The sequence below is a fragment of the Coffea arabica genome, chromosome 3c (assembly GCF_036785885.1).
Source record: "Coffea arabica cultivar ET-39 chromosome 3c, Coffea Arabica ET-39 HiFi, whole genome shotgun sequence".
Lineage (NCBI taxonomy): Eukaryota > Viridiplantae > Streptophyta > Magnoliopsida > Gentianales > Rubiaceae > Coffea > Coffea arabica.
This window is the reverse complement of record NC_092314.1, coordinates 41145326-41157905: the sequence shown is the minus strand read 5'-3', so window position 1 is coordinate 41157905 and position 12580 is coordinate 41145326. Positions and strand designations below refer to the sequence as shown.

General features: G+C 35.4%; 1 protein-coding gene across 1 annotated transcript; it reads right to left on the bottom strand.

Annotated features, from left to right (window-relative positions):
* Positions 1-5901: 5901 nt before the first annotated feature.
* On the bottom strand, positions 5902-11954 carry LOC113734984 (uncharacterized; the record flags this gene model as incomplete). Its single annotated transcript, XM_027261816.1, has 2 exons — positions 5902-6146; positions 11939-11954. Coding segments are annotated over 2 exons (261 nt in total), but the record flags the coding sequence as incomplete, so codon positions are not given.
* Between the last annotated feature and the right edge of the window lie 626 nt (positions 11955-12580).

The window sequence follows — 12580 nt, the reverse complement described above, 5'->3', positions numbered from 1 at the left end:
TAAGCACTAAACCACCATTAATTTCATCATACAACATCAAATCAGTCCTTCCATCAAAAGTGGGAGTTCATAGAGCCCACACAACACAAATCCACCATAAACAAGACCACCCACAAGCATGCAAGAGTTTATACGCGCAATTTAACCTCCATAAAACAAGATTTCGGTAGTTGATCGTGACCTACTTGTGTGGTGAACAAAGTCAGAATTTTTGGCCTTTCTTAGCACAAGAAAAACCGTGAATAGCAGCTCCTTTTCTTAGCTCAATGGGATCTCTATATGTTTAGTTAAGTGTAGTTCGAATTTGGAGTGAATTGGAAGAGGTTTGATGAAGATTTGATGAAGGAAAAATGAAGAACTTGGTCTTGTTTTTCCTTGGAGTTGCACGGCTGGAATGAAGAAGGAAAAGAAGAGTTGCATGGCTGTTTAAGGTGATAAAGTGGAGGGTTTTGATCTGGTGTGATGCACCCATATGAAACTAAAATGTGTGGCTCTCATTGATTCAAAGGTTAACTCTTTTTCCTGCGCGTTTCGTGTTCGATTCCTCTCGAATTTGTTTCACTAGTGCACTAAACCTCTAATGCACTTATATTCATATAAATATTATTCACTTTCAATCGTCCCAAAATAAGGGTCTAAAGTTCCTAAATTTAAATCGCGCGTATAAAAACGCGTATTTCCAATTTAAGCGCGATAACGCGAAACTTCCGAGAAATTCTTATAACGATAGTACTAATAACTATCACTTGAGTATTTAAACATTAAAATGCCTAATTTAGGTCCATTGTACATGTCTCCAATATTTCAAACCTATTGTACTCTCAATCGATCAAGATTTCCAAAGACGTGTTCACTATTTTCACTAAACGAGCTTCCGAAAATTAATTTTTGAAACAAATCATTTTAAAAATATAATGAAACTATATTTCCATATAATTAGGTTTCAAGAGCTTAGAAAATAATATTCGGAGTAAAAGACCAAATAAATAATTAAATAAACAAGAAATAGGAGATTAAATAAGTAAATTTTGCGAGTCCTCACAAGTTTTGCCATCAGGTTTTTCTATAATATTTTCTACCTCAGTTCGTTCTATATTTCTGGCTATTTGTGGATTTTGTATTTCAAATTCATTCGGTATAGTTATTTCATTTCATTTTAATCTTTTTGGAGTATAAGTAGTAGGTCTATCGGCATCTACTTGTAATAAGGTTGTTTCTTCTTTAAGAGTTGGAGTCATTATAAATTTTGGATTTAGATGTGAGGATAAAGGTCTATAATATATTCTATATATTACTGCAAAATTTTTTGTATATTTTTCAAATTCATTTTCTTGTAGATGAATATCTAATATGACAGAATTCAGAATATGTGGGTCTGTTAGATCTATTGAAAAATTTGGAGCACAGTTAAAATATATGGGTCCATTACAAACATTTGTTTGAATCATAGAAAGTAAAAAAGTTTTATATTTTTTAAGTCTAGTGTCTCTTAATGCCAAATATATTGGTGCATTGACTCCTAGATGGAATAAAGGTTTTACTGCAATTTGTATTAAACCTATATGAATATATCGATATCCTTTACTTAAATATTTTTGAATTGTACTATGATTTAATAATGGAATAGATTGATATTCTTCTTGAATAGATATTATTTCTTCATGTGTTTTAACTGATAAGGCAGTTTTGAAATCTAAAGGACCTATTCTATAAATATGTTCTATCTTTTCTTCTGAAATTGTCCAGTCTGAATTATTAACAGGCATATGATATTCATGACTTTGTACTATATTATCTTGTTTTGAATTAGATTCTATTTTTAATTGTCTAAGAAATGCAGCCATGTTATATATTTAATTAAAATTTTACCTAATCAGGAACAACTGAGCACTATGCCGGGAACATCCTATTCTGGACTTACCAACGGTCTAACAAGGCATCAAAGTCTTACCAATGATTTCAGTAAAAGTTTAATAAAATATGTAAACATAAATGCATGAATTAGCCAAATCAAAATAGAAGCGTAATTCAAAAAAAATAATAGTAGTTCAAAATCTTAAATATGCATTTGCATGTGAATGTCTGTGGCTCTGATACCACTTCTACCCAGGCTACTTCTTTCTATTGAAATGTTCATAGAAATTTAGTATAAAATTGGACTTACTGAAAATTTAGGGTGGCCTTTGATAACGGAAGCTTGTTGAATGTTGTAATCCTTGATCGTCTTATTAAAATATTTGGAGAAGTGTACAAGAAGGTTGAATACAAGAGTAGGTAGGGGAAGTTTGGAATTTTGCTAAGGAATTTTCTATAGAACAAAGTTTTTGTTCTGCTAATTCACCTATATCTTTGCTATCAGAGATTGAATCTATTTATAGACTCGTCTCATTTGTGCATTTCATCTGCATTTGAATTTCATTTGCTTTCTTTGCAATGTGGCCGACATCCTTGAGTAAGTAGTTGATATCTTTTTCAAAAGTCATTTGGGTCTTGTCCGCATGGTCCACCAACCGGATCAAAATTGGATTCGGATGATCCTGCTGACTCTTCAATTTTGTCGGTTTCTTCATCCTTATCTTGCTTTGTAAATAATCTAAATATTCTCTGAGCATCTCGGGATTTTGCATCATCTTTTTCATCAAAAAGTCGTTTGTAGTTGCCTCGGATACTATACTGGTAACTTTTTCTTTATCTCTTCTTTTTGGAGTGGTTGGAGTGGGTAGAATAGTGGTTGAAGTTGGTGGCATGTTTGTTGGAGTAGGTGACATAGTTGTTAGAGTAGTAGTTGGCTGTTTTGTCCATTTAAACTTGTCCCCAGTTGTTAGGAATCTTATCACATTTGCTTGGTTTCCATATTCTTGATTGAATCCTGTCCACCATTTAATCTTGAATTCTCTGACTAGTGACATTGGAAGTGGTTTTTCTAGATCTTGATAAATTTTGAAACTCCAACAAAATATCCATGGTACTTTGAACTCCATATGGAATAATATTGGTCTTGTATATTTCTCCCCCCTTGCTTTTTTGAGATAGGTGAATTAGCAGAACAAAAACTTTGTTCAATCGAAAATTCCTTAGCAAAATCCCAAACTTCCCCTACCTACTCTTGTATTCAACCTTCTTGTACACTTCTCCAAATATTTTAATAAGAAGATCAAGGATTACAACATTCAACAAGCTTCCGTTATCAAAGGCCACTCTAAATTTTTAGTAAGTCCAATTTTATACTAAATTTCTATGAACATTTCAATAGAAAGAAGTATGTTAGTGCTTCTTCCATTACCAATCCTTCTTAGTATCCTTTTTCAATGTGACCCCTAGCTTCCATTAGTCCTTTTCAGATCCAAGATGCATTGCTTTGTGCTTTACATGTGAGATTGACTTTTTGGGAAAATACTTAGCTTTCAATACTTTGCTGACCAAAAGATTTGGTTTGATCAGTAGTCTCCAGATTTGTTTCCCTAGCAGAGCTTTATTAAAAGCTTTCAAGTCCTTAAACACCAAACCAACTTTCTTTCTTCCTTGGGCCAATTTTCTCTAAGAAATCCAATGCATTTTATTTTTCCCATTAGCTTCTCCCCACCAATAATTTGCCATGGCAGAGCTAAGGTCCTTGTAAAGTTTTCTAGGCAATTTGAAGCATGACATCACATAGGTTGGCATAGCCATTGTAACTTCTTTTAGCATGACTTCTTTTCCTACGGAACTAAGAAGCTTATTTTTCCAACTTTCTAGCCTTCGTTTTATGTTGTCTATGATGAAACCAAAAATTTGATACTTTGTCCTTGACACAACCATGGGGAGACCTAGATATTTTCCTTGTTTCACTTCTTCCATATCCCCTAGTGTAGTGTAGATTTCTTGCTTCTACCTGTTTGTCAGGTTCTTGCTAAAAAACATAGATGATTTGTCTAAGTTGATCAATTGACCAGAAGCCTTTTCGTAGATCTTCAGAAATCTACTTGAACTCCTCAACTTTGCAAAAAATGAGAGAGTCATTAGCAAAAAAAAGATGAGTAATGTTGGGACCTGGTCTACTGATTTCAAATCTTTTAGTCTTCTATTTTCTACAGACCTTTTAAGCAAATTAGAGAAACCTTCTGAGCAAATCAAGAAGAGTTTAGGTGAGAGTAGGTCTCCCTGCCTTATCCCTCTTTCTGGTCTTACAAAACCTTTGATTTCTCCATTGCAGTTAAAGGAATAAGAGACTATCTCCATATAGCTTGAAATTCATTTGATCCACTTCTCACAAAAATCCATTTTCTGCATCATTGCTTCAAGGAAGTGCTACTCCACCCTATCATATGCTTTAACCATGTCTAACTTGATAGCCGTATACCCCTCTTTTCCTTGCCTTTTGTTTTTCAGAAAATGTAGGTATTCATGAGCAATGATCACATTATCAAGGATTTGCCTATCTGGAATGAAGCGGATTGGTTTTACTCAATCTGCATTTGCTCGTGCTAATTTGTCCTTCCATTCCTGAGCTCTTCCTAGATCTTTTTTCTAAGACCCACCCATTCTAATTGTTCACTTACAAGGGCATAAGTACATGTATAATTTCAAAACTTCATTTTTGTATTCATAGATGCACATCATCTCTTTTATCACAAAAATATAATTTGCATGTTCAGACAATTTAAACTTCATGAATATTAGCATATCATGATAAAATCATTGTATATCATTCGTATTGACCATTATTTAAACTTATAAATTGATTCATATTGTCATTGAGGCTGAGTACTTAGCTTAGTACAGTGGATGAAACCATAGCTATAAAGAATGCTCCGATCAATGACTTTGAAGAGAACCCATGAAATTGATTTAGCTTTAATAAACATAATATATTTTTTTCTTTGTATGACATAAAAGAAAATGAAAGGCATGTTAGAATAGAGTTTCTATTCTTAATTTTATGAAAAATTTTGATTTTGTTGAATGTCTAGTATCTAATATATATCAACTCTTTTGTTCACTCTAATCCCTATAAAAGTGCTAATTTATAAGGTTATATATTGTTGTAATCACATGTTTTCATGTATTCAGAATAAGACCTGTATGATTAACACTTGCATAAAATGTACTGATTCCTTTTTTTTTTGTCTTTAAAAATTTGATTAGAAAAATTCTTGAAATCTTTGATTTATGAAAATCCTAATTTGTATTAGTGTTAGTGATTGGCCTTCATGCTTTGATTGAAATAGATAAAACTAAGATGTTGGAGTTTGATGTATCTAAAGATAATCTTAAGGGAAATTCACCAATTTGATCCCTAGACTTTTACACTAAAAACGATTTCATCTTTTATGATTTTTTAAAACCAATTTAGTCCTCAAACTATTTTTCCTTTTTTCAATGTAGGACTTCTACGGCAATGCTACCACATTTACGTATTTAGTGCAATTAGTTAGGAGTAAATTTGTCTCGTTACATTACACTGTCTATATTAAAGAATTAGAATATGACAAAAACTTACATAGGCTTGGCCACCGGCAAGATTGTGGACCATTAGAACATAAATAAGCCACATTACTTCCATACAAATTTAATTTTTAATGCTAAATAGTCCTCACAAATTCTTCCCACCGCTGTGTGTTTTAGAGAAAGAAATATATCCGAAGAAGATCTAGCCAATGTCGGAACAAACAAGCGGCCAGCTTGCTGTGTTTTTGTACTAACTAAACCCACAAAAGAGGAATTTAGGCAGGAGGAATAAGAGAAGCTAAAGGCAGACTGTGATCAAGTTACACTTTTTTTTATTTGTAAAACTATAGGCTTCATCAATCAAACGCATGGCAAAATCCTTTGCCCAACAGTGCAGAAAAGATAAAAAATATATAATATATAAGGCAACCTATTGCATTAACATTCCAAGTGCAATAGCATGTACTCTATAAATCATTTAGATGAATTAGGACACTCAATAGTTCCAACTTCAATTGGGCACTGAGATATATATGGTTCTAGCTTAAAGCCTATCAAATCTGGAACAACATAGTTAGGTAGCTTTTTCTTGCACCACCACATAACCACCTTGTGAGAGTGAAAACTAGTAGGCTTGCAATTCTTTTCCTGATAGTAATCGCGAGAGCCTCTTTTGGAAGTGAGAATGTCCAGTGAAGAGGTCAACTTCCTCCTGAATGCTGACCATGAAGAATATCTCCATTCATGAAGTCCACATGTCCCATACTTCTTATTCTTTTTTTTTTCCCGTTGGCATGAATTCATATTTTTCTTCATGAGTTTCACTGAGTAGTTTTCTTATTTTGTAATTTAGTTGGTAGGCAAACAATAGAATTAATGAACCAAATATAAAGACTAAAAATTCATATTGCCATTTCTGCTAACGTGACAAAATTATGCCTGACTGGTCGTGCGAAATATGTAAAATGTGGTAGCACTGTCATAGAAGTCCTACATTAGAATAGGAAAAATAGTTTGGGAACTAAATTGGCTAAAAAAATCCACGAAGGATGAAATCAATTTTAGTGTAAAAGTTTAGAAACCAAATTGGCGAATTTCACTAATCTTAGTTTATATCTAACTGACTAAGAGGGTCAAGTATTGGTAAGTTTGATTTTTACTCATCAAGTTGAGAATTGCACGCATGAATTAACACAACGCAGTTTTTGTTTGTGCGTTACTTTTTAGATATTTCTGCTTGAATTAACACTCCACATTTTCTTTTGTATGCTCTTATGATTTGTTTCTTTCTCTTGTCACATACACACTGTGCAATATGTATAAAAATAATATGGTACCTTCACATATAGAGACCAAATGTTCCCATTATGAGTTAGATGCCTATTGAAGATAAAATACTATAGAATTGATTATTTAATGTGTTTCAATATGTACAAATTTAAATACTAAGTATGTAAATTCAAAATTTATGGGATTGCACATTATCTACACCTTATTTACACACACTGATTTACTTGTATTATCAATACATTTTTCAACCACATTTTTATCTCACATATATCATATCAAAAAAGTGCTACAGTATTTTTTCAAAACATTATCCCAAATAGTCTTCTATCCAAACACACTTGTATTTTTGACATCAATGTCGAATGGCATTTAAGTTCAAGTTAGAATTTTGATATACAAGCAATTGAAAAAGAATTGATAGGTTGCAATTTTATCATTTATTTTATTATTAATTTTTCCTATTACCTGACCTAATGTGGATTAATTGCTAGATTCTACTCACTTTTGATATTTTGCATTTATTTCAGGGAGTAGAACGAAAATATAATAACAGGTGCTAATTTGGCAAGAAAAGAGTTCAGATGATAGAGTTTGTCCTGGGGGCATTTTTGAAACAATAAAATGTGAGCCCTTGTTAGGCAAATTGGGCCGAAGTCTTCATTTTTCCGCGCACAGGAGCCGCCGCAAGGAGCACTACTTTATATAGGAAAATTGCGCAGGAAAAAGGGTCACTTCTTCCTTTCCGGAAGGGGAGCCGCCGCACGTTGGAGAGCACTTAGATAGAATAGGAATTGAGATTGCAGGGAATGAGCACTACCTTTTTGTCTTCTTTAGTTTTTCGTCTTGTAGCATAGCTTAGGACTTTGACTTTTCTTCCTTTAGTTATTAGCAGCCTTTTTTTTTTCCTTCTTGTGTGTCAGACGAAAGGGAAGCTATGAATTACCTTTTGTAGCATTACTATCTATTCGATATTCGGACAAGTTGAATTTTCCAGATTTCAAAGGATAATGGCTGCGTTTCTCGCTTCCCTTTTGTATGGGTTTAGTTCATCAAATATGAACTAATTCCCTCGCTTTAGTCAAAGGACAATGGATGCTCTGATTCGCCTAAAAATTGTGAGATTGATTTAATTTTATCTTTTTCTTTTATTTATTGGTATTTGCATATTCTCTAATTGTAGTGCTTATGATTGTTTAATTAATTGATTGTCTTGGATCCGGATAATTAGTTAATTTAATAATCTATTGTCAATTGAGGTGTTAAATCCGTAATTGTTTAATTACCTCAAAATAGTGACAACTGGCATGATTAGATTTGTGTCGGGGGAATACGCGGGCTAATCTAAAATAACCCTGGTAGTGCGTTATTTGGTTAGAATAGGGCTCCTCTAATATGTAAGGCAATTGGGGAATTAAATTCTACGGGTGTACCTAGAATTATTTCTCAATTAGAGCAGTGATTAACGGGCGTACCTTGATCACCGACACAGTAAGGAGGGGTTGACTGCCATCGCTTGTTTGGTAGTTATAACCTATTTATTGATAAATAATTGGAATTGCCTTTGTTTCGATGATCGATTAGGTGAACCATTGCTGAAGTTATTTCTTGGCTAGATCCTTAATTATCACTCATTAGATTTTAGTAAATTGTTATTTAATTTCTAGTTTGTTATTTTATTTTTATTTTTATTATTTTACTTTTAGTTGAATTGTTTAAATTATCACCTTCTGCGCAAAAACACTCCCTTTGTCACTGTGAACTTGAAAAGAAATAATTACTCCCAATCCCTGTGGATTCGACCCTGCTTACCGCTATCTACAGAATTAACTTTAGTTTGAGCAGGTTTTATTATTGCACAGGTTTCGACAACCTGTCAATTTTTGGCGCCGTTACCGGGGACTGGTGCCAGATTAATTTGTTTCCTTTTGAGTTCATCTTATTTTATTTTTTTATTTATTTTTCTCTTATTTTTTTATATAGTTTATGGCTTCTAACACTTCGTATTTTGGTGATGTACTGGATTTTATTTCCGGGGAAGGCGATGAGATTTGTTTTTTTCCTGATTTGGCATATGCAGAGGCAGTAAACTCTATTAGAAAAAGAATGGGTGCTGCAACATGTAAAATTTGTTATGCCAGGGATCATTCAACCAGTATGTGCCCCGAATATCAAGATAATCTGAGTGTTCCACTCAATAATTATGGAGATTTTTCACCCTGGTCTCAAACGGGGTATAACCCTAATCCATACGGGTATGATCAAGGAGGGTGGGATAACTCCAATTATAATTATTCAACGGGGCCAATGAATTTTCAGCAGTATGAGTCTCAAGAATCGGCATCTATGTCAGGTATGTCTCTTGAGGAAATAGTTGAACCAATAGCTACTAACACATACCAATTCCAACAGGAGACACTAATGGAGAATGAGATGATGAAAGATGCATTAAATTATCTGGCAGATCAACTATGTCTATTGACATCCAGAATGAATCGATTGGCTTCTCAAAAGGAAGAACTGTTCTCGAAAACCATTGTTGATCTAGAAGAAAATGAGAGTGCAATTTGCTTGACTAGTGATGAGGAGATGCAAGAGTGTCAAAATGAGAAATCTACAGATGCAGTTGAAAAAGAAGCCGAAAAGGAAGAAATAGAACCCCAACCGCAACCCATTCAAGTGAAAGAATCCAGTGAACAATCTCCAAATGCGGTGACATCTCCTCCACTCCTTCATCAATATCCTCCTGACTCTTACTCTTCAATTCCTGTTAACGAAATTGACTTTATTATACCAGACAATTTTGAATTTCATGACAGGAATGAATTAAGAGTGGCGATGGCGAGATATCTTGAATCAATAAATGCAAGTGGGGGAGGAGTGAATGGAGAATGCAAATTATCATCGACTCGTTTGGCGCCATTCACTAGTCCATGGAAGCCCGTAGCTTGTGTGCTCAAAAATTATTCTATTTACGAGGGTTATCAGGACTATATAGAGGATGAAACATTAAGACGAGCTACAAAATTTTATCCGCCATGAGCAAAACGTGATAATGTCTAGCCAAAGACATTAAAGAAAGGCGCTCATTGGGAGGCAACCCAATTTCTTTTAGTTGTTTGTTTGATTTTATTTGTTAGTTTAAATATGTTTTTCCTTGAATTCGACTGATTTTGGGTTTCAATTTTCGTTTTTGCTGATTTATAGGTGCCCTTCAGTCATGACGCGCCCGCGTGGTGACGTGCAGGAAACTCACTATCAGAAACTTCTGGGAGCTCCCTTGCTCTCTTGACGTGCCCGCGTCACGTTCGCGGGACAGGTAAGAATGCAAAAAAAAAAAAAAAAAATCACACAGAAACTCTTTCTTATCAACGTAGCTTTAGTCTCAAATATTAAAATAAAAATAAAAAAAAATTTGTGAATTAAATTAATTTTCGAAAAAAAGAGAAGAGAAGAGTTAAAAAAAAAAAAGGAAAAAAAAAGGGGACATATTTTTTCACCGCAGCTTTGGTTTCCAAATTTCAAAAAAAAAAACGAGAATTCCTTTCTTTTTCTTTCTTCTTTCTTTCTTTTCTTTCTTTCTCTCTTCTTCTTTCTTTCTCTTTTCTTACCCCGCTACTCCCCTTCTCTTTGCGCACGCCGATCGAGAGCCGCGCCACCACCGCTGCCCACGGACGGCCACCTCTCGCTCGCTCCACCAGCCCACATTGGCGCCGCCGCTTTCCACTCCTGCCCGCAACTCCTCGAAAAGGCTCGCGACTCCAGTGGCCGGCGCAGTCGCCACTTCACCTCACGCTCCAGCCGCGGCCACACTGCGAGCCACCGCCGCTCTGTCGCGGCTGTCCAGCTCTTCCCGCCAGCCACGCGCGCTCTGTCCAAGCTGCCGCCATCGTTGCTGGAGACGCGCGCCGCCGCTGCTCTGTCTGCCGCCTGGAGTAGTACCAGTGGAGGTATTTGACACTTGCTCCCCAATTTCTCAGTGTTAATCGGTGCTATTTGGGTCCCTGCATATTTGGGTTATTTCCACCAGTGGTACTGGTTGGCCTGCTTTCACTTGGAATTGCTGCTTATTTTGGGTTCATTCTACTCTATGGGTTGGTTGATTGGAATCTGAATGCCTGAGATTAAGTTGTTCTTGCCCGATTGCGGCGCTATTATTACTTATATTGTTTACTGCTTGGCCTCTTGCTACGGGACAGTGCTGGGGCCATTTGTTCAGAGCTTTGGGGGGGGGGAATTGTTTAGTTTTTGGGTGGGTTGGATTTTCGCAGTTGTCTGTGATAATTGGAAGGACTCTCGGCCAGGGTGGTGTTTGTTGAAATTTTGATTGATTTAATTCGGCAACTGCATTCCCTGTTGGCATTAGTAGTTTTTAATCGAGTTTTTGAGGACATTCTGGATGTTGGTTTATATTGCTAATTTGGAGGAGCAGTGTCTGTGATTTTGGTCTGATCATTTGTGCAATTTGTTGACTCATTTGTGGACTTATTTGTTTCCTGGGTTTGTTTATTGACTCCGGTGGACTGGGTTCCCACCTACGGTTCCTCTACTTGCTCTATTCATTGGAATTCTAGTCTCCTGTTGCTCTTCTTTAGAGGTTTAGAATCTTTCTTGTGACTAGATTAATACTTGGGGCTATTACTTTACTACTGTTCTACTCTGCTATAATAATTTCATAGATTTTGGCCTACGTTTTGCACCAGTGGTACTGGTTGGGGTATTTTGATTAACATTTGTTATTTCCAATTGGTTGGCTACCTGATTGTGATTGTGTGGTTATTCTCCAATTTCTATACTGCTATTGCTGGAATTGCTGCTTTTGAGTTGAGAAATTAACTATCTACTTGGAGGCTTTGTTGAGATTTTGGGTGACAGAGTTCTGCATTCGCTGGTTGAATTGAGTTGAGATGTCTCAGACCTTGGCTGCATACTTCTATCACATCGGTTTCTGTGCACCGTTCCTGCCTACCCTTTCGCCACTCGTGAGGGAAGTTTTGTTGCCCTCTTCGATTTAATTGCTTTAATCCCTCCATTGAGGACAATGTAGGATCTAGGTGTGGGGGGGACAGCTGTGCTAGTTTCTTTTTCTAGTTTTAGTTTTCAGATATGTTTCTTTTATTTTTAGTCTGTTATTTGTCTAGTTTTCGTTTACTTTTTGTCATTTATCTGTCTAGCTCTCCTATGACTGCCAAATTTGATGTTGGATTGTTGCCCCTATTTCTACTTTTGCCAAGTTTTAATAATAAGAATGTGTCGAGTTAATGTGGTTGAATCCAAGAGCATTCCTTTGGTGAATATCAGTGATTATGTAGCTCTTATAATTTTTGGTTAACTTTCCTAGGCATAGGGAATGATTATTGGCATTTTCATGTGAATTGGTCCGGTTATTAACTTTAGTTCTCCATGTTTGAAAATGAGACTAGCTGATGCAAGTTTTCTTTTGGTTCTTGTGTTATATTGAGTTTTTGTGATTTTTGGTTATGAATGAACTTGACTGTACTCCGCTAGTATTTACTATCGAGTAACCGGGGATTTTCACCAAAAGTATTGATTCTCGCGTCAAAAGGTAGTAATTCCTATGAGTACGTGGTCACGTGACGATAGAAGCTGAGTAATCGGGCTCCTTCATCTGGCCAATGTTGGAGTTCGCGTCAAAAGGCTTCAATGGCCAGAGACTAAGTCTTTTGTTACTATTAAGAAAAGTAAAAAAAAAAAATCAAAAAAAAAGCAAAAGTAAAAAAATGTGATAAAAAAAAATGGAAGTTGTATTAGTATATAATAACAGTCAGCTTGCCGATTTATGGATTTAATGTTGAGATTTTGGTTAATAGTTGGACCATTTGCTGATAAATGTTATGCGTCATTC